The sequence below is a fragment of the Callospermophilus lateralis genome, chromosome 2, assembly GCF_048772815.1.
Source record: "Callospermophilus lateralis isolate mCalLat2 chromosome 2, mCalLat2.hap1, whole genome shotgun sequence".
Taxonomy (NCBI): domain Eukaryota; kingdom Metazoa; phylum Chordata; class Mammalia; order Rodentia; family Sciuridae; genus Callospermophilus; species Callospermophilus lateralis.
This window is the reverse complement of record NC_135306.1, coordinates 50,661,631-50,684,026: the sequence shown is the minus strand read 5'-3', so window position 1 is coordinate 50,684,026 and position 22,396 is coordinate 50,661,631. Positions and strand designations below refer to the sequence as shown.

The 22,396-nt window shown below is 35.3% G+C and overlaps 1 protein-coding gene across 1 annotated transcript in view; it reads left to right on the top strand.

The window, feature by feature from the left end:
* Nucleotides 1–22,396, top strand: part of Adamtsl1 (ADAMTS like 1) — a 344,581-nt gene that overhangs the window by 79,287 nt on the left and 242,898 nt on the right. The window contains exon 4 of the mRNA XM_077108065.1: nt 10,187–10,423. Within this exon, the coding sequence (XP_076964180.1) occupies nt 10,187–10,423 (237 nt within the window). The remainder of the gene's footprint in view (nt 1–10,186; nt 10,424–22,396) is intronic.

Below are 22,396 nucleotides of genomic sequence, written 5' to 3'. Positions count from 1 at the left end.
GGTTAGAAAGTGGGCAAAACTAGGTCACCTACCCACAGAAACTCCCTGAAATATTTGTTGCATTGGACACAATATAGAAAGGAGAAAAATGAACAGAGACACTAAAGTCTCAGGATCTGAAAGCAGCCATACCGATGACTTGCAGGATGAGAATAGTTTTTACATTCCTTTTCCTTTGCTACCTTGTACAGATTCTACCTTAAAGGGAGACAAAATAGGAAGGGGAAATGCCTCTGTCTAAAGATAATCCTCCAAACTTGAGTTGTCTGCCACTTTGTCTATAATTCTGTCATTAAAATCAAGCTTGGCTTTTATTGGTCTCAGCATCTTATTTGCTCCTTAAATTTTAGGCATCATATGAAGGCAAGGATGATCACTGACTCCTTTTGATAGAATTTGGTAAGAGTTTCTGAGGGTTTTGAACATATGCAAAATATTAAGTTATTGAGTGATTAAGTGGAAAGCATTATTAATCACACAAACCTTACTCTAGATATGTTTAATCAGTCTGCTTTACCTAAGTGCAGACTACTCGAGGAAATGGAACTTTTATAGGAAAAGGAAAGGAAAATTAACTTTGGAGCATAGTGTTCTTCAGGATGAGGCTGGTGATGCTAAGAGGCCATACTTTAAGCTTCAAAGGACAACCTATAATCACTGGGTTTTAGAGGTCATAAAATATATTTCTCTAATTCTTTTTAGTTTCTTAAAATAGGTCCATGCTCCAAGATCAACAAACTAAGAAGTATGAGCACATATGAACAAAGTTGAATGTTGTCATCCATTAAACTTATAACCCAGTAAATTTGGCACATGATATTGTTTGATTAGACTCATATGTTAAGACATACGGATAAGTCACTTTAATTAAGCTTATATTTAAACAACAAAATTAAGTAGTTCTAGAGGCAGCAAGGCATGGCTTCTAACATTTAGTTTAGAAAGTTATTATTATCATACCTATGATGAAGCTTTCAGAACCTTGAGGATTCTTCTTTTACAGGATTATTTTTATTTAGTATTAACCATAAGATTGGGTGTGTGCAGTCGGAATTCTGACCTAGAAGTTGGAAGGGGATCAGGGAAGGAAGAGAGAGCAGATCATTAAACTCTTTATCATTTGTAATCCCACTTATTTTCTTTTTTCCAAAGACAGTAAGGAAGGACCCAGTTAGTCTTCACTGGTGCCCTATAACAGTATGAGAACACATTGCTCCCTCTCTTTAGAAAGTTACCACACAAAAGAGCACCTGACTCTTGCCAGCAGGACTTGTGTTGATGTTCAAGGTTAGTGTACTACCTAGAGAGGAATTTGGGTGAGAGGGTCACCCTGTTTTATTCCATTGATTGAAGAATAGATGTCTTTCTGCATATATTAAGGCCTTCTAGTGAAGAAGAGCCTCCAATCCTAGTATCATTCTTCAGTGAACTGATTTAGAAGTGATAGTGATTTAAATGGTTTTGCAGAAATTGACCCAGGTTAGCTAGGCATGGTGGCACATGCCTGTAATCCCAGCAGCTCAGGGGACTGAGACAGGAGAATTGCAATTACAAAACCAGCCTCAGTAACTTAGCAAGACCCTGTCTCAAAACAAAAAAATAAAAATAAAAAGGGCTGGGGATGTTGCTCAGTAGTTAAGAACCCTGTTACCAAAAAAAAAAAAAAAAAAAAAAAAAAAAGAAGAAGAAGAAGAAGAAAAGAAAAAAGAAATTGACCTTGGTTAATATTAAGTCGTGCTACAAAAATGTTACCAATGGTGTGCACAGAGGTTTTACAAGTTATTCATGGTGCTCTTACATGCTTCCAAAAAAGAAGCATTGTATATAAAATTCCAGGAAAATAGACTGCATTGTCAAGATTCAGGGAGAGCCAAAAAGAAGCCTGCAGGTAACATCAGGTGGCTCTTTAAAAATTGAGCAGGAGAGAAAGTGATGAGAGAATTCTCATAATAGTCCAACGCAGCATTTATCTTTGTTTTTGTTTTTTACTTCAAAGAAATCTTTTTATTTGATCCTTATAAAGTCAACAATGCTACATTTAAAAATATTAAAATATACACTAGCTAATATAGCTAATGGCTTTTCAGCATTTATCTGGATTGGGCTAGACCATGCCTTTTTCTATTTTATGTTTGAAGTGACTGACAGAAGAACTACATGTTCTTCAGTTTCTATATTTGCACTCTTTCATAATCTCTCCAGCCTGTCCTTTCTCACTTGTATATAGAAACATAAAGAACTTGTTTTGTAACACACCTGAGCACCAGTGACAGTATTCATATGCTAACTTGTATCACTGAACCTTCCCTTCCTGGGACTCTCCACTGCAAATATTTTGTTCCATGCAGTCTGAGAACCCAACACTGTATAATTGTGTGTACTTATAAAATGAAATAGTATGCCACATAACAAAAGGATTCCAAATTATCCCTTCAAATATGCTAATGCTGAGGGGAGAACACTTATTTTAGACTGTAATAAAAAATAGGAAAAAGTCAGAAATGCTGATTTAAGGAAAGATATTGCTAAATTGGAGCAAATTCAAAGAAAGGAACTAAAAATAATAAAAAGCCTCAAGGAATGAATATTTTCGAAATTGAGAGAATTTAAGAGTCTAACATGACAAACTATAACCAGTCTTACAAATACCTCTAGGGAATTAAATTCCAAAAGTCTGCATTGTTCAAAGGAGAAAAAATAAAAGCTCTGAAATAAAAACTACCCAAAGGAAAAAAAGTGAACTTTTAAAACTAAATGTTTTCAATATTTTTACTTAGATCAGCTCTCCCGATGCCTGGAGACATTAAAAACTAGCCAGGCAAAGCATTTGTTTTCAGATAACAAGCTATAATGGAGCAAATAGGGTGGGGTTTCTGATTTATTATATCATACATTTTGTACCTCTAATGTCTGGACCTGAATGATCACATTACAACAGTTTAAAGCTGTTGAATATACCTGTAACCAGCACTCAGTAAAGTGGGTGCACAGTAGGGCATACCCAAAGCTTGAATAAATTAGAGTTCTATATTATTTTACAGGATCACAAAATTGTAAGGATATTTTATTGAGCATGAACTTGATTCATACTGAGGCATGAAGATGGTTAATGATTCATTTTCACAGGTGCTCATTTCCCATGAAAATGCTACTCCCCCGAAGTACTGAGAGTTGGGAAGTGGGGGATTGGATAATGAAAACAAAATCTGTAAACTTTTTGTACCAGGAAAAAAAAAGGAACAAAAAACAAGGAATTTTAAACTATAACATTTATGAAAGCATGGTGCACCAAGCCATTTAATATTGGCTTTGTAAAAGGTCTGTGGGTCTTTTAAAAAAGGAAAAAGAAGTCTTTATCTACCATGGCACCACCCTCCCAATCCACCACATTTTCTGTTCTTTGCACTCATAGGGATGTATTATAGATTTAAATATTATGCTCTTGAAATATAATAGAATTGTATCCATACAGACTGTCTAGACAGGGCAGGGACTATGTCTGTTTAATTTCGTTTTACATAGCAGTGAGCAGTCTTGCACAAATAAATGCTTTTGATGATGATGTTGATGTTAGTATAAGCAGGTGGCCAAAATTGGGGGGATAAAGCTTGTTACCTTAACATTAGCACTTTATAGTGTATGTATATAACATTAAGTGTTTAATAAAACTTAAAAATGTCTGGCCATTTTTTGAGTAATAAATGATTTCAGCATACTTTATGTTTCTTAATATTGCCCAGTTAAATTTGTTTACATGGGAGAGGAAATATCACACTGCCTATTCAGAAACTAGGCAAAACTCCCTACCAAATTTTCCTAGTGTCTTAAATATGTAAGTATTCTTGTAGCTTTATTGTTTTTATATAAAGAAAGAATTAGACATTCCATAAATTAGAAAACTATCAAGACTTAAACTCCTGCGAGATTTAAGAAAACAGAATTATAGTTTACACAACAAAAAAGTAGGACCTCTATTTCATTTATTCAAAGCGTTAGTCGTTTTATTTCAACAAATATTTGAGTACTTGACATATAATAGCCAAAGTTGAATTCCCTTGCCCTCCTCGAGATTATATTTTAGTGGAAGGAGACTGACAATTAAAAAACAAAAACAAAAAACAAGAATTGCGAGTTCAAAACCAGCTTCAGCAACTTAACAAGGCCCTAAGCAACTCAGTGAGACCCTGTCTCTAAGTAAACAACAACAACAACAAAAACCCCAAGCATAATAAACAAGCAAATTAAATGGTATACTTGATGGTATTTCCGTTTTGTGGGGGATGGGGCTGAGCAGAATAAAGAGGAATGGGTAGTGGGAGAGCGTTGCAATATCACATAGATCAGAATAGGATTCATTGAGAAGGTGGTATTTGAGCCAAGATTTGATGAGGTGAGTTAATTAGCTACTCAGAATCTGGGCAAAGGGAATTCTAGAGGAGAGAGAGAATGCATGTGCCCAGGGGGTGTTCAGGAGGAGCAGGGAATACAGTGTAATGGCCACCAAGTGAGTAAGGAAAGCAGAATGTGGTAGGCCAGAGGCAAAGTGGAAGCCAGATCTTTACCTGTGACAGGAGGTAAATCTAATTGTGGAGTCGCCCACATGAGTTATATCAGAAAGGTGACAAGATCCGCTTTAATAAGAATATTCTGGTTACTGTGTTGACAGAATTCTCCAGAAGAGTGAGGGTAGAGGGGAGATCCGTTATAAGTCAGGTTCTGTACTTTGGGAAATAGAATCAACACTTCTGGAAGGCAGTGTACCCAATGTGTGGATACCAATCAGCATCATTGGCATTGCCTGGTGACTTGCCAGGGAACAGCACTCCTGGTCCACTGAATGAGAATCTCTGGAGGGCTCTACCAGCTTGGGTTTAAGGAGCCCTCCAGGAGATTTTGTTACACACTTAAACTTTGGAACCACTGCTCTAAGTTTTGGGGGCCTGAAAACAATGGAATTGACAGAGACTGGGATGGGGCAGGCTTTAGGGGAATCAGATTTGCTGGGGCTCAGGGGAGAAACAGAGGTCTGGGTGAGTATGTGATGCCTTAGACAGACAGATGGCAAATAAACAGTTGTATGTAGGAATCTAGAATACAGGAAAGGAGGTTTGGGCTGGAAGTAGAAGTGAAAATCTTCGTTATGTTTCTAATATCTTAGTAGATTGAATTGTGTCAATGCTAACTTACTATTCAGTGGGTTTATCTTAACTCTCAAGGTAAGAAACAGATAGTCAAGTAATAAAACACAGTAAAGAGGCAGCCCAACATCTATTTAAGTGTTCTAAGAGACCAAGAACTTTAGAGGGATCTCTTCCAGAGCCTATATCCACTTATTGTAGAAGAACTTTTTATGGTAAACTTTTCCTGTTTCATTAATTTGAAGATTCCTAATATTTGAAGGTTAAAATTTAAGAACCAGTGAGATTTTTCCAGTGTCATGAAATAGCTGATAAATATCTGTATGTTTTATCACAAAGTAGTAATCTAGCATTATTGCAGGATAGTGTATAGACTTTATTAAGCAATTCTAATTTGTTTTCTTTCACAGTAACTTTTATGGAGGGTGAGTGATTAGCACAGTATATACAGTGGTATTGGGTTTAGTAGAATGATTCTAGCAGGGGAAATTCAGTGATAAGATATTTTTTTTTTCTAGTGACTACATTGCATATGTTTGGTCATCTGAATATAATTTTCTTAATATTAACTCTGTAAATAAAAGTATAGAATCAGAATATGACACTTATACAATGACACTCATAAAATAAGTTAAATGAAGCAGAAAAATTAATAGAATACTTCAATTGCAGAATATTTAAGGACAGAGATAAAGCAGAAGGATGTCCCTCTGAAAGAAAAATATCTTCTTTAAAAAACAATGAAAAATTTTTTCAAATAATGTTTCTCCTGACCCTGAATACATATTCTGTTTATTTTTTCAAAGCCATTTAAAGGCCTTTCATAGGCTGCCACCTTAGCTGCTGAGACATAATCTTTTACATCTTGCCCACTGAGTAAGTTCTGAGAAGCCTGACCCTCCTTTGTCCCACGGTGTAATCTGATCTACCTATCATCATCAGGGGACATCTGGGATCCATCTTATCTTTCCCACTGGCTAGCTGATTAACCAGAAAATGTTTTGAATTAGATTCATATATGGCAGAACTCCACTGACTGTATGAATTATAATGGGAGCAAATAAAAGGTCAGGCTTTATTTTTGTGTTTTTAAAGAAGAAAGCTCAGACACAGTTAGGATTAAGTGCTTAAAAATTGGAGAGAAAAGCTGTTATATTAAATGGCTGAATAGTAATTCATGGGATCATCTATTACAAAGAAAATATATCTCCACCGAATAAGGAAGTTCTAGCCTAGTGACCTGATGAGAGCTGTCAAGCCACAGGCGTGTGAGAGTGTACAAATCCAGAGGGGAAATGCCTTCAGTTGCTTTCTCTTGCTCCATTTCTCCTTCAGATCTTTCTGGAGATGTGTGAGAGGCTGGAACCTAGGGTCTTCAGTCCAGTTTCCCTTTCCTGCACCCTGTTTTGGCCTGGTTCATGGTGAGGGGTAGCACGTGTTTTCAGTAGCTTTGTCTTCATCATTACTGCCTGTGCACCAAGTTCCACATAAAAATATATAAATCATAATTCATTTGTTTTAACTATCTCCATTGAAAGCTTAATATTCCCATTATTCACATTAGATAAGAGCAGAAATCCCACATTGTATATATTCGGTATCTTCTGTATTTATTATACGTGAAGGACAGCCATTCTTCCTGGGCAGAACTGTGACTTGTGATATAAAGCAAAGTTCAAAGTAATTAGGACATTTGTTTGTAGACCTGACTTTTAGAAGGCTCAGGGAGTATGCTGGTTTAAAGGACCAAATTATAATTAAAATCTAAAAACTTTGTAGAAGGTAAGTTTCTGTACAAATAAGAGATATTCTGTTGTTATTATTGTTATATTTATTAGGATATTTGTGGGACTAGAGGCTACAATGACTTTTCTTGTGTTTCCATTCCTATACCCAGAAGATCTCAGATTATTAGGGATTCAATAAATGTCTTGAATTATACTTGAGAAGTTTTGGACTCAAACAAAGAATGTTTTGCCAAATCCTTCTTCCCTTAATTTTTAAGCACGTGTATTTCAAGGGAAATTTAATTCATATGTTTCTGATTCATTTACACTTAAATCATCAAAATGTTATTTTGTAAGAGCTATTTGATGTCCAAGAAGCTTTCTGAACCTGTTTTATAAGTCCTCTTAAGCCCTTTCCTTAAAACAGGAAGTTGCATTTTGCAGAGTATAAATAAACTCATTATAAAGGTTCAAGTTCAGGTTTTAACTCTGAACTCCAGGTTTCAAGTGCATTTAAAATTTAGCAAACTATATGTCCCCACCCCTATAAATATATGAGCAGAAGGAGACACAGTAGTGATGAAAGTGAGTAATAGTGCTCTTGAGCATTATTATTCTCAGAGAGATTTTCTATTTATGAAAAATCATAAAACCTATAATAGGTATTCTTCTTAACATTATGAGCAAGTGAATTGCAAACAGGAACATCTCTCTGCAAGCTGATTCTCTATATGTCTAAATATATTTACTGATTTGGTCACAGAAAAGAGAACAAAGATCTTAATATTTTCACTTTTTTAAATAGTTTTACCTTTGACTGCCTTTGAGTCTTGTTTTAGGAAAGTGGGATGAATCAACACCTTTTGTTGAATAGGAGGAACTCAAAGGAGTCTTAAGATTTTGTCTGTAATAAGATAAGGTAGTAACATCAATTAAAAAATGCAGCTCATACTCTTTTCTTGGAATTGTAAAAATGCAGAAAATTACCTATAGCTCATACTAAGACATCACTTAATTATATCTTACCCTTCTTACTTTAAGGCAAAAGTGATTCAGCCTGACCCTGGAATTCCTTTCTAGCTGGTTCACTTGTATTTATAGAAAAAAAAAAAAAAAAAAAAGAAGCAGCAAAGGTAATTATGAAAGGGATTTGGGACTATTTCAAACAATTTCTTCAATGTTTATGAGTGTGCTTCAGTATTTCTTCTACACGGTAATTGAGTGACTCCTAGGATGACAGGTATTATGCACAAGAAAACACTTGATTTAAACATTATTAAGTAAATTATCAATTTAACTGTGGAAGTTCCTATGCACTGACGAACCAGGGAAACTTGTGAACTGGATAAAGCTATGGGGGGATTTAGAGAAGTATATGTTCATAGTTTGGAGCTGTGGTTAGTAATAGGGTTGTTTTAGGGATGAAGTTAATAAGTGAAATCTAAGCAGATATTGGTAGAATTTAAATAAGCAAGTTGTAATTTTTTTTTTTTTTTGGAATGTGAATCCACAAAGACTTCATGTTAATTCAAGTTTGTGCTCTTATGTCAGGACATATGGTCTGAAATGAGCTGGTATCAAACACTAAATTTAGTTTGTACTGTCTGTCATGGTTTGGTACAATTTCCCTGTTTTGTGTTCAGGGTTTTGTTTTTTGTTTGATTTTTTCACAATAAACAAGTAAATATCTTGTATAATATGTGCACATGTACTATTTATTTGTTTCTGGGTCTTTAGAAAATTTACTCTATCATTTAAGAAATTAATGAACAGTGAATTCAAATGAAATTTTTTTCAGCTAGTATTTAAAATCACTTAAGCCTATTGAGTACCTATGTATCTACACCTTTGTTGTTTAAATTGTTCTTTTCCTTTACAACTATGTTTTATTCACCCTGAGAACACATACAACACTAACAGTAAAATGTCTTTGAGGTTTTATGTTGTATTTTGAGCGATTTCATGTTCATCCTAAATAAGTATCTAATTGTTTATCTCCTATCTACTCTTGCCTAGAAAGAATTTATGCTCCCCAGAATATCAGAGCCTTATGTGTTACTTGATAAGTTTGGGAAGAGTCAAAAATTCCATTTTATAAAATAAAAAACAATGCTGTTCTCTGAATGCTTATAGGAATGTAAAGAGATTTACAGAAAAAGAGAGTTCTCTTAAGAACTCTCAAAATGATAATGTAGTAACTGAGAACTATGAAAGGCCACATGCAAATCCTTTAGAACAACAAGTTATCTAAGAAGCCTCTCTGTGCCTGGATAGTCTAAAATCTTTACAGTAAGAATCATTCTGGAGACATATAGAATGAAATAGACTTGTCAAAAAACCTTTCCAAAGAAGACACAGTATTTGCCTTTTTAAGGCAAAATCTTATCTGCTTTCACTGTGTTTTATCATTTATTAAATAATAGCCATTGTTACTCATGGTTTCACACTTTCAATCACCCTCTCTGAAATATAGGAGAGTCTTATTTTCCATTGATCTCTGCCAATATCTTTTAATATTTAAATTGAGAGAATCTCTTAATTCTCCAACTCTTTCCTGTGACTTCATTAAATAATCACAGGACTTGCTACCATTTACTAGGTAGCTTCCACAAGCCAGTAATTGGCCAGAATAAACTCATGAGCCTCTCACAGTGACCTTGAGAGCTGATTAGTATTATTAACTCTGCTCTGAGCATGGGCAAAACAAGTCAGGGAGACCCACGGTATTGCTGCCACACACCCATGTGTAAATGACCATCTCTCTTGGAAATTCTTTCCCTGAGATTCATTCTAGATACTATGTAGCTTTAATTCTAGAAAAAAATGCCAAGCAATACCCCAAATTTTTTTGAATGAAATTATTATAAATTTTTTCTGCTAGTCATTACAATAACGAATCATTCTAGCTTCCAGTGTCTGGATCAAAGGAGACAAAGATGGTTTCAGCTAATTCCAGGTTCCACTTAAGTTACAAGGAAATGGAAATGCTATCGATGTGGAAGTATTCATGGACCAGTGGACATTTGTCAGAAAATGCATTTCAAGATGGTTACTTTCCCAACAAATATCAGCCAAAATAATTATCTCAAACTGGTTACTCTCTCATTTAACTTTAATTAGAAAATTTATTTCCAGGAGATTGTTTTCTCAGCTTTCTTTACTTTGAGGGTCAAATAATCACATGACCTGATATGGGAGGGTCCATGGTAATGACAAAGCTTTTGCTTTGTTTTCTGCAACTTCAACCAACCACATAGCTGTTCCACTTTTCTGTTTGGGACCATCCCCTTAACTTTTTGCTCCCCTCCTTTTCTTCTCCAGGACTGCCCACCAGAAGCAGGAGATTTCCGAGCTCAGCAATGCTCTGCTCATAATGATGTCAAGCACCATGGCCAGTTTTATGAATGGCTTCCTGTGTCTAATGACCCCGACAACCCCTGTTCACTAAAGTGTCAAGCCAAGGGAACAACCCTGGTTGTTGAACTAGCACCAAAGGTGTTAGATGGAACTCGTTGCTATACCGAATCACTGGATATGTGCATCAGTGGTTTATGCCAGGTAAGTGCTGAATTCTTTCCATTTAATTTGTGTGAAGGGTTCTGGTGACTTTGTTTTTGCATGATGCCACTATCTGAATCATTTAATATTACTCTCTAGAGTTTATAAATCTCTCTTCAGAATATAGAGATTTAATTTATCTAAAAGTTCAAGTGTTGTATTTTGTATTAAGGAAAAGTAGACTAGAGAGGGTTTTCTTTCTTTCCTGAGTGTCACTTGAATATGGCAGATTATCTTGTATCATTTATGTACTAGACTTTGAAATTACCTCAGCTTGGTTATCCCCAAAGTTGTGTGTGTGTGTGTATGTGTGTGTGTATTCAGAAGCATCGCCTTTGATTGACCTATATCTGCAGAATAGCTCAGGTGAGAGTGCCTCTAAAAACTCAAAGTGCAGGAGGACTTGTAGCTTCTTCACTGTAATTCCGATTATATTAAAAATCCAAACTGTAGGGAAAGGCATGGCAGTGTCAGCTAGGTTGAATTTCAGCCAGGTTACTCTTTAAAACAGGATATCAAGGAGGGCTGGGGTTGTAGCTCAGTGGTAGAGCACTTGCCTTGAATGTGTGTGCACTGGGTTTGATACTCAGCACCACATATAAATAAATAAATTAATTAATTAAAGATATCGTGTCCATCTACAACTGAAAAAAAATAATTTAAAAAGCCCCAGGATATCAAGGAGTTCTGTTTCCTCGTATCAATTTATCAGTCTCTACTCTGACTAGAGAGTGAGGTGACAAAGGGTTAATAAGTTTACATGTACTCACCATCTTTATTTTAAGGTCCACCTTTTAGATTGTGATGACACATCTCGTTTTTGGAGCAAGCAATTTTTCTGTGTGCTATCATATACTTTTATATTTTAACAAAGTAGACATTTTAAAGAATATTTGCCTTTCCCAAGATGATATTAATTAAAAATTTCTTTTCAGAATCTGTAATATTACAACTAGCAATATAAGAAAAACATAAAATATGTTTCAGTAATTTGTTTTAAATTCTTTTTAAAAAAATATTTTGTTTTCATTGAAGTTGGACACAATACCTTTGTTTTATTTTTTTGTGGTGCTGAGGATCAAACCCAACGCCCCACATGTGCTAGGTGAGCACTCTACCTCTGAGCCACAACCCCAGCCTGTAAATTCTTATGTTTCTTAAAACTTAAATCTATATTCTGATGTAAAACAAAAAACTAGTACAAATTACTACAAGAGATGTGAGATGTCAGGCAAGTTGTTACATATATAAGAAGGTAACAGGTATAATAAGACTTTGTAAGGGTTAAAATTGGGAGACAGGGAAATTGGCATGTCCAAAAATTTCCAAGATATGAGAATAGAGATGATGTACACATATCTGAAGTTTTCTTTATATACAAAATAGTTGAATTTCAAGTATAAATTTGAATGTAGAAATTTACTACTTTTAAACTAGCAAGGGCTTCAGAGATCATCTAATCAACCCCTTAAAATATATTTGAATAATACCATTTGTAATATTTTACAAATATTTGTAAAATTATCTGTGATTATTTATAGGAATCCTCCTGTAGGACCCTCAGTGAGATTAACATGGATTTATGGCATCTGCAAAGGCTTCACCACAGGATAGAATTGTAAAGCACATAGATGTAGAAAAAGGCTACATTTTAGGGAATGGCAAATAAAAGAATAATATTACTATGTGCATGGACTCTTTGAGTAAAGCAAGGAAGATTTTCATTTTGTAAGTGAAAAAAAAGCAAGGACGAGAAATTTGCATGATATTGTGAAAGTTATATGGTTGGTCAATGGTAGAAATAGGACTAAATTTTGGGTCTTCTAAGACCCAGTTCAATGTTGTTTCTGTTATATTACATTGTCGAATGAACCAAAATAAACAAGACAGATCAGCAAATTAGGTTTCATTTGTTTCTGTTGCATGGGAACTCAATGTGGCATGTTTTTTTTCCTAGACTACTCCTGCCAGCTGGCCTTGTGTGCCTTGGCAACTGAAAGAAAATCCTTTCTCAGCAGCTAAAGAAAAAATTTTATATACAGTAAATATGAGGCGATAGTGCTAGACTTTGGATTACATATAAAGATGCCTCTTTAACTTAGATTCTTAATGTAGTAACTGGTTAGATTTGGGTGCAAATGTATATTGTACTGTAATCAAAAAGAATTGTGACTTATACATAGAAATTATCCCTGGATATTTATTTTCTTCATTTATTTGTCTTGTAAGATGCAATAGAATGGTAAGGTGATGGAAAAACTCAAGCTGCATTTGAACACTAACAGGTAATTTAATTTGGCTACAGACCACACTAAGTGTGGTAGTTTGGGAGACAATCATGGAGGATTAAGTGGTAGAAGGACTATGGTAAACAGAGGAAGGCCAAGAAAGAGTGTTAATGGTATAAAGATACAAACAGGGCTCTTTACAAAGAAGGCTATAGCCAAAATTATATGAACCCAGAATTAGGAAGGGGCAAGGAGACCCATTAAAACAGAGATGCCTGTAGCAGTCTAGGTGAGGCTACAGCCTGACCCAGGGCAGTTACAGCAGGAATAGAAAGGAAACTGAGTCTAAAATTGAAGCTTTAAGTTTGATTGTAACTAGATCAGAGGGTACTCAAGACATCAAAAATTATAACTTAATATGAATTTATAGGGGTATTTTTGGGATCCTTTCTACCCTGAGCACCACAGCCTTTATTTTCTTATTAAATCCTACCAGAATTTTCTAAAATGAGTTAAAGCATAAGGATAACAAGATGATAGAAGGGTAAAGATGGAATATGTAAATGCAGTGATACTTCAGAATGATAAGTGAAGTTAATTTAAAAAAATTAGAGCACTCATAGCTACTGCAAAACGAGTTTAAATGAATAAATTCCACTCTACTCATAGACTAATCTTTCATTTAGGTTGCTTCTCTTTATTAGACATTAGTGCTTTCATTCTTAGGTAAGAAACATTAAGGAGAAAACCTTATTTTCATCTTTTTAGAAACACAGGAATCTTTTTTTAAAATTATTTATTCTAATTAGGTATATATGATAGCAGAATGCATTTTGATTCATTGTACACAAATGCAGCACAAGTTTTCATGTCTCTGGTTATACATGATGTAGTGTCACACCACATGTGAAGTCATACATGTTCCTAGGATAATGATGCCCATCTCATTTCACCATCTTTCCTGCCCCCATACCCACTCCCCTCCCCCTTCTCCTTTGCCCAAAGTTCGGGAATCTTAATGTCTACTCAATGGTGCAGTTTTTATAAACCAATTCTTCCAATTTCCTGGAAAAAATAAAAAGAGCATTTCCCCAACCCCATTATCCCTATCTTCTTTTCCTGCCCCATTTATTAATGATTCTTAGCTTTCTCCTCTGGCTTTATTGTTGTCTTATTGTAATTTGTTGTAAGCTGTTTCAAATACTTTTAATCCCAGATACATACAAATTATAAACTGTAAAGAAGCAAATCTTTGGATTTAGACATAGTCTTGCCTTGACAGAAAATGACAGCATAGCTATAGGGTTGTCATTTATAAGTACGAATTTATTTCAATTTTATTTATTTAATAATCTTCTAAAGCTACTTCCTCAAAACTTCCTTCTTCAATTCTTCAATAGAACCATGTAGTCCCAGGCTTCTTAGAGCCAAAGATACCCCAGAAATTAACTGATGTAGATATTTCACAAAGGAAAAAATTGAGACCATCACAAGGAAATTGTTAACCTGCATTTGCTATAAATTTGTTTAAGGAAAATTCTACAATCATTGCTATTTATAATATGTACCTATTTCTTAGTAGTAATAGAGCATCATTCTAGGTAGTATTTCCATAGTAGCAGTAGTAATGATGATGGCTTCCTTTTTTGGGTGACTAACAGATTTAGGTACTAGATATTATTTTTCAAAATATTTACAATCTACATGTTAGATATCATAGTCCTTATTTCACAGATGTAGAAATTGAGGCTCAGGTGGTCATGTGACTTGTCCAGGGATATCCAGTTCTGTCTATCTCTAAATTCCGCTTCTTTCTTGTGAGTCCAGGTAGACAGAGGCAAGTACCATTTGATAGTGGTGCCCAAGTTTGCCTATAGACCAGAATCACCCAGAGAGTTCTTAAAAGACAAAACTCTCTTAGGCCCCATCCTCCAGAAATTCAAACTTATTAGTTCTGTGTACATTAAAACACTTATAGTAGGGGCTGGGGATATACCTCAGTTGGTAGAGTACTTGTCATGCATGTACAAGACCCTGGATTCAATCCCCAGCACCACCAAAAAACAAACAAACAAACAAAAAAACACTATGATTCTATTGTAAGGTCCAATTCATGGACCACTTTTAGATGGAAAGTAGATAGGATTCAAAGTTAAAAAACATGAGGAGGAATCTGGCTTTTAAACAAACCATATAATCTTGGTGAAGTTGCCTAATCACCTTAAACTCTGTATTTTTAAAATCTGTAGAACACGAGATTATTTCACAGATCATAGAGCTCCAAGTGATATAATTAATGTGAAAATGTTTAACAAATTATAAAGAGCTGTGGAAATGTAGAAGATTCTGAAAATTTTGAGTTTGAAAATAGAATAGTGATTCCTTGTGTAGTCTGTCATGCATTTCAAACAACATTTCAAAAAAAGAAGTCTGTAATTAAGATAAAATAGCCAACTTTTTAACAGTTATGTAAGGACAATAAAAAAAAATACAGGGCAGAAGTATAGTTCAGTAGTAGGACACTTGCCTAGTATGTACAAAGTCCTAGGCTTGGCCCCCAGAACCTTCCCCCAACAACACACACACAAATGGAAAGAGATCATTTACTATCTATTTCACTGTCATTATTTTACAATTGAAATGTTAAATGGTTAATAACAAGAAGGTAATAAGACCCTAATTTCAGACTAAAGAACACTCCTTTGAATTGAATATAGTTTGCCTTATGAGAAAGTTACTACCCTGTACTTTCCTTTTTCTCCAGGACACACATTTATCCCCAACAGTGCTTTACAGACAGGTTTTGGAAAGCACTGCCTTTGGGATCTTCTAGCTCAGCCTGAGAAATATGGCTGCACTCAGTTGTGTGATTTTCCCAGGAGTGCCCTGCCAGCCAGTGGCAGACTAGAAATCATGGAGTGGCAATGTTTATCAACATTTTAAAAATATGCTCCCAACTTTTTTCTTCAGCTTATCCCACAGGTTAAGATTTTGTCCATGTTTAATTATGTCATTAATAACTTGAAAACCCTAGGTTTAGTGATTATACCTTTTCAAACCACAGTCTCCCCTTTCCCTCTCTTCCTCTTACAATCTAGCAATCATTCATGGGCTCATTGTGTTGGTGTCTCTTTTTACCTTATATTTTACGCTGAAAAACTCTGGGATTTTTACTTGCTTATCATTCTAAACTTGATGAAGTTGGAGATAAGTCAGAATACATGTATGACGATGTGAGGTGGATAAAAAAGATTAGATTGGGTAGAGAGAAGTGATGGGAGGGGAGGGGAGGGGATGGGGGAAAGGAAGGACAGCAGAATAAAATAGACATTATTATTGCTGTATGTATATACGTGACTGCATAACCAATGTGATTCTGCAACCTATACACTCAGAAAAATGAGAAATTATACTCCATCTGATTCAAATGTATGGTATGTCAAGATCATTGTACTGTCATGTGTAACTAATTAAAACAAATTAAAAAATTAAAACTAAAAAAAAAAGAAATAGGAAGCAGTTGTCATAGTATAAATAATTAAGGACACAGGTACTGAAATTATGCCCTCTAAATTGGAATAAAAGCTCCATCACTCATTTGTGTATTGGAGCAAATTTTTAAACCTCATTCCCTCGCTTACACAATGAGGAAAGAAATCATAAGCACCTGATAGATTGCTGTGATGATTAAGTACTCAAATACATTGAAAGTACTTACAATGAGCTTATTAAATATTCACTAGTCATGTATTTATTTTTCTTTTCTTTTCTTCTTCTTTTTTTTTTTTTTTTTTTTTAATACCAGGGATTGAATTCAGAGGCAGGGGCACTTGACCACTGAACCACATCTCCAGCTCTGATTTGTATTTTACTTAAAGACAGGGTCTCATTGAGTTGTTAGTGCTTTGCTTTTGCTGAAGCTTACTTTGAACTCAAGATCCTCAAGCCTCAGCCTCCCAAACCACTGGAATTACAGGCATGCACCACTGTGCCCAGCTAACTATTCATATTAATAGTACTCAAGTTATGTCTTGTCCTTGTCGTTTTCCTCCTTGTGCCCTTTTTGAGTGTGTGGCTTAGTATGGGGATGCATATAAAAAGGGATACTGACTTCCCAATGAATGAACAAACCTATTAACTTCCTATTGCAACCATTTTTAGCTAATAGCTCCAGATTGTAACATTATCAACTCCTGATCCAAGGCAGTAAATTGCATCCTGTATGAAGTTAATGAGCCATCACAAATAGGATCAGCTCTATTAGTACTGCTGTTATTCATTTATTTTCATTATACAAATCACCCCATTTATATTTGTTGCAAAGCACAAAGCTGGTTTCTGTTATAAATATTTTTTTTAAAAGAGTGGCATAAATTTACAGATAGAACATGTGCTGCCTTTAAAAATAATGTTGGGGTTATTTTCAAAACAAATAAAGAAAAAGTATGTTTTATTTTCATAATTAATGGAATCCATCAGTTGATACCTAATATATGTGTATCAAAAGCAAAAGTGTGATTATAAATGAGCCTTTTCATAATAAATCAGCATATTTATTTATAATATTGCTTATTGCTATTTCAGAAAATAAAGCATTTCAAAAGAGGAAAAGAGAACTCCTTTTAAGTAATGCCTTATATAATATTGTTCTTAAATGGATAATACAGTAAAGAAATAAGCAATAACTGAGGTCAAGGAGTTTTGATGTCTATACTTTACTCTGGCAACATTAAAATGAACCGTACTCTCAACAAAGAAGTTCTTTTCCATTTTTAATAATTCCTGTGGTGAGTAGTTTGAAATGAATGGAATGGCATGATTATTTCTCCATTTCTGTCTGTGACCTGAGTCACTAGTATCAAATGTCCACCAGTTATTCCAGAGGTGATGATGTCAGAAACAAGGAGTTGGCTGTTTTTTCTTCTGTGTTTCATAATCTCATTCCACGTGGAAGCATTGTGCTGTGTAAAATATTTCATGCATAGTCTCTTTTTCTCCCCTGTGCATGATACATTAAAGATAAAAGTAACTACTCAGTGAATTCACTTACTTTCTGAATTTTGATTTTTTTGGTCTTTTAGCAATCTGCTATATATTTTGTATTGAGGATTCAAAGTTGAGTAAGTTCTTTTCCTTCAGGGATGGTATGTTTGGAAGCTTATCATGAAAAGTTCAATCACTTAGGTTTTTATTTATCCATTTAGCCAATTTTTACTTAGGAATTAATGGTATCCTATATATTGGAAATACACAAAGGGACAGAAAAAATAAAACATAGTCCCTGCTGCCATAGAATTTATACTCCAGGAGGAGATATGACATATATACAGGAAAGTATACTGTAGTTGCTATCCTATATTTTTCTCACTTTAATGGGGTTCTCTTTCTAAAGTGTAGATTTGACTTCTTTTTTTTTTTTCATCTGCTCAAATTATTTCAAGGAGGGCATTCTTTTACCTTCAAGGTCAAATAAAGCCCAAATTTCTTTACATGGTAGCTTTCTTTCCTGGGTGACTTAAGACAACAGAAATTTGTTCTCTCACAGTTCTGACAAAGTCCAAAATCCAAGTATCACCAGGCCGTATGTCCTCTGAGTTCTGGGTGGAATCTCTGCTTGTCTCTTTCTAGGGTCTGTTACTGGCCCCTGATCCATGGAGTTCCTTGGCTTCCTTGACTTCGGTCCCTGAGTGTGTGGGCTTCTTGGCCATGTGTCTTCCCCTTCTCCTTTAAGTTCAACAGATGGAATTGGATTAGGACCCAATTTAGGAGACATATGAAGCTTTATTACGTCTGTAAAGCATCATTACATCTGTAAGACTCTATTTCCAAATAATATCATACTCAGAAGTATCAGAGTTTTAGACTTTATCCTATCTTTTTTGGGGGAGGAAGGACAAAATTCAACTCATAACCTGCTCTTTTGTCCCCCAAATTCATGTCCTTCTCAAATGCAAAATATTCACCTGACCCTAACACACACACCCTGCAAATTCTTAATTCATTCCAGCATCAACTCTAGTCCCAAAATACCATCTAAATATCACCAACTCCAAAAGTTCAAAGTTTCATCATCTGAACTAGTTACTGGTAAGACTTGGGTGTGGTCCTCTTGGTACACCATTCCTCCCCATTTGTGGACTTGTGAAACTAGAAAACAAGCTCTCAGCTTCCAGAATACATTGATGAGACAGGCATAGGAAACATTCCAGAAGGGAGAAATAGGAAGGAAAAGGAGATCCTAGGTCCCAAGTATACCACAAACCTAGTCAGGCACATTCCATTGGATATCAAGGCCTGAGAATAATTCTCGTGGCTGGATACTCTGTCCCGTGTGCCTGCCAGGAAGGCAGCCCTGCCCTCTCAGCCTGAAAGGAAGCCCAGGCCTCTACATCCATGCCTCTGCTCTCAGAGTCATCCTCCTTTCATTTTTGTCCTGTCTCTATCCATTTAATCCAAGCTGGAAGCTTTTCTCTTGTATAAAAGCCTCAGATATCATGTCAGTCTATCATGCTATTCACCAGGGTCCAAGTTATTAGACAAAAGAGTCCTCTACAGATCTTTCCTGAATAATAATCTCTGTTCATGTCTCCTGCTGAGATAGATGGTTAATTGGGATCCATGAGTCACATAAGTCATTTTCTTAACAACAACAACAAAAAAGCCAGAGCACATTATCTGGATTAAGTTGAATATTTTTGAAACGATTTAGTGTTGGGATTTTTTTTTTTTAATTTTGCTTACAGTTCATTCCTCAATTTATCTCTTTCCTATACATTTGTCATACATTTCCTACACATTTTACTATAACAAGGAGAAATCAGGATGTGCACTCTACATTTTGCTTGGAAATGTATTCAGGTAAATATCCAAGTTTATTGCTATACATTCTACTTTCCACTCAATGGTGGAACATATGGAGCCAAATTCTCCCTTTTTGTTATTTTACAAAAAGGAACCACCTCTCCTCTAATGTCCAATAACATGGTTCATGATTTCCTTCTAATGTCTCACCAAAATTGTCTTTAATATCTGTGATGGTTAATTTTATGTGTCAACTTGACTAAATTAAGGGATGCCCAAATGTTTGGTGAAGCCTTGCTTTTGGATGAGTATGTGAGGGAATTTTCAGAGATTCTTATGTGAGTTGGTGGACAGAGTGGAGGACGTCTGCTCTCACTTTGTCTGATCAGCTGGGGCTATATGGAACAGAAAGGTGGAAGAAGGGTGTCTCCCCCAACCCCTATGTCTGTTCAGTCTCTCTCTCCTCCCCTCAGCCCCATTCTCCCACATTCTGCCATAAAATAGCGTAGTAAAAAGGTCCTCACCAGATTCTAGTGCTTTGATTTTGGACTGTGAGGAAATAAATTTCTGTTATTTATAAATTACTCAGTCTCAGGTATTTTGTTATATAGCAGCACAGATTCAAACAACATCTGGATTTATACCAAAAGTCTCTTCAATTAAATTTTTTTTTCTATGAAGCACTTCAAATTCTTCTATTTTCTAACTATTAGTCAACTCTAAAGCTACTTTCATATCTTTAGATATTTGTTTTAGTAGCACCTTTTTAAATATATATATATATATATATATATATATATATATATAAAGAGAGAGAGAGAGAGAGAGAGAGAGAGAGAGAGATTGAGATTTAGTTGTTGATGGACATAATACCTTTATTTTATTTATTTATTTTTTTAAGTGGTGCTGAGCATAGAACCCAGTGCCTCACATGTGCTAGGCAAGTGCTCTCACCACTTAGCTACAACCCCAGCCCTAGCACCTTGTTTTTTTTTTTTTTTTTGTTTTTTTTTTTTAGTTGTAGGACACAATACCTTTATTTTGTTTATTTATGTGGTGCTGAGGATCAAACCCAGTGTCCCAAGCTTGCAAGGCAAGTGCTCTGCCACTGAGCCACAATCCCCAGCCCAGTACCTCGTTTTTGGTAACAAACCTGTATTAGTTTCCTCGAGCTGCTGTAAAAATGCCACATACTGGTGACTTGAAACAGCATAAATTTATTCTCTCACAGATATGGTGGCTAGAAATTAAAAATCAAGATCTTGACAGAGCCATGCTCCCTCTAAAGCCTGTGAATGAGGATCCTACCTTGCCTCTTCTACCTTCCTGTGTCTCTGAGTGGAGGACTTCTGCCCTCACTTGTCTGATCAGCTGGGACTATATAGAACAGAAAGGTGGAAGAAGGGTGTCTCCCCCACCCCCTTTATCTGTTTTTGTTTGACTTATGATCTCTGCCCCCATTTTCACCTGGCCTCTTCTCTCCATGTCTGCATATCTTTGTGTCTCTACATGGACTTCTCCTCCTAATGTCTTTTTCCTCTTTTTATATGAACATAAATGATGTTGGACTAGGACCTATCCAAATCAAATATAACCTTATCTCAATTTGATTACATCTCTAAGGGTCCAATTTGCAAATAAGGTCAGATTCATAGATACCAGTGGCTGATATTTCAACGTATCTTTACAGGGACACAAACCAACCTATAATGGCATACATCCCTATTTATTTGTATATAATAAAAATATTTACATATAACTAGGCACAGTGGTGCATGCCTGAGGCAGAAGGATTGCAGGTTCAAAGCCAGCCACAGCAACTTAGTGAGGCCCTAAGCAACTCAGTAAGACCCTGTTTCAAAATTTTAAAAAATAATAAAATAAAAGGGATAAGGATGTGGTTCAGTGGGTTAAGTGTCCCTGGGTTCAATCCCACTCACACACACACACACAAAAAAAAACCCCATGTACATATATACAAATATATCTGTATTTGAATACTATGTAGGAGCCACAGTGAGAGAAGTATAGATTGAGGTAAATAGGGAGAGATCTTTTACTGAGACATGGGTTCAGAGAATGCTCAGAGAAAGAGATGACTGAAAAGACCAAAACTAGTGCCTAGAATTGCAGAAGGTAAAGAGATGGAGGGTTAATGAGGTTGTCAGGGCCGATATCATAGAAGCATATGTGATTTATATTATATTATGAATATAACTTATATTAGGAAGACTAGAGTTTTGTTGCATTGGGAGCCAAATGGTACCATTGAAATAATTAAACAGACAAAAGATAAGGTAAGATGTATATTTTAGGAAGGGTACCCTATCTGCAATGAGGGCAGTGGATTGAATGGAAGGAAAATTGGTAGTATGATAAAGAGAAAGGGAATGATTTTGAGAACAGATCAGGAGGAAAAATCCAGAGACTTGGTGATTGGGAAATACAGAAAAGAGAAAGAATTGAGAGTTGAAGATGATGCCAAGGTTTCTACTTTGTGCAAAGTATGTTGCTACTGTTCATTGGGATGTAGAGCACAGGAGAGAGACCAGATATTAATTTATGGCAATGAGAGAGAATGAGAACATAATGTATGTACAGTGTAACATCTGCTGTATAATATTCAGTAAATTTATATTCTTTATTCTTCCTTCTTAACTCTGTCTTCTTAATTGAAAAGTTTGTTTCCACTAAGTTTATATAATCATTGGTCTAATTATGTTTGATTAAAAGTGTGTTGGGTTAGTCTTTCCTATGACCATGTACAGTTAGGTAACAGGTCAACTTAAATGTTTGTTTCTTTTATGAAAAACTAAAGTTCAAATGGTGTAGAATGTTTTGAAGATCCTAGAGGATCTTCTCTATTTGAATAACTAATGGATATACAAAGTGGCATTCCATAGAGACTCATTCATCACATAAAATTCCTTCCTCTCCTCAGATG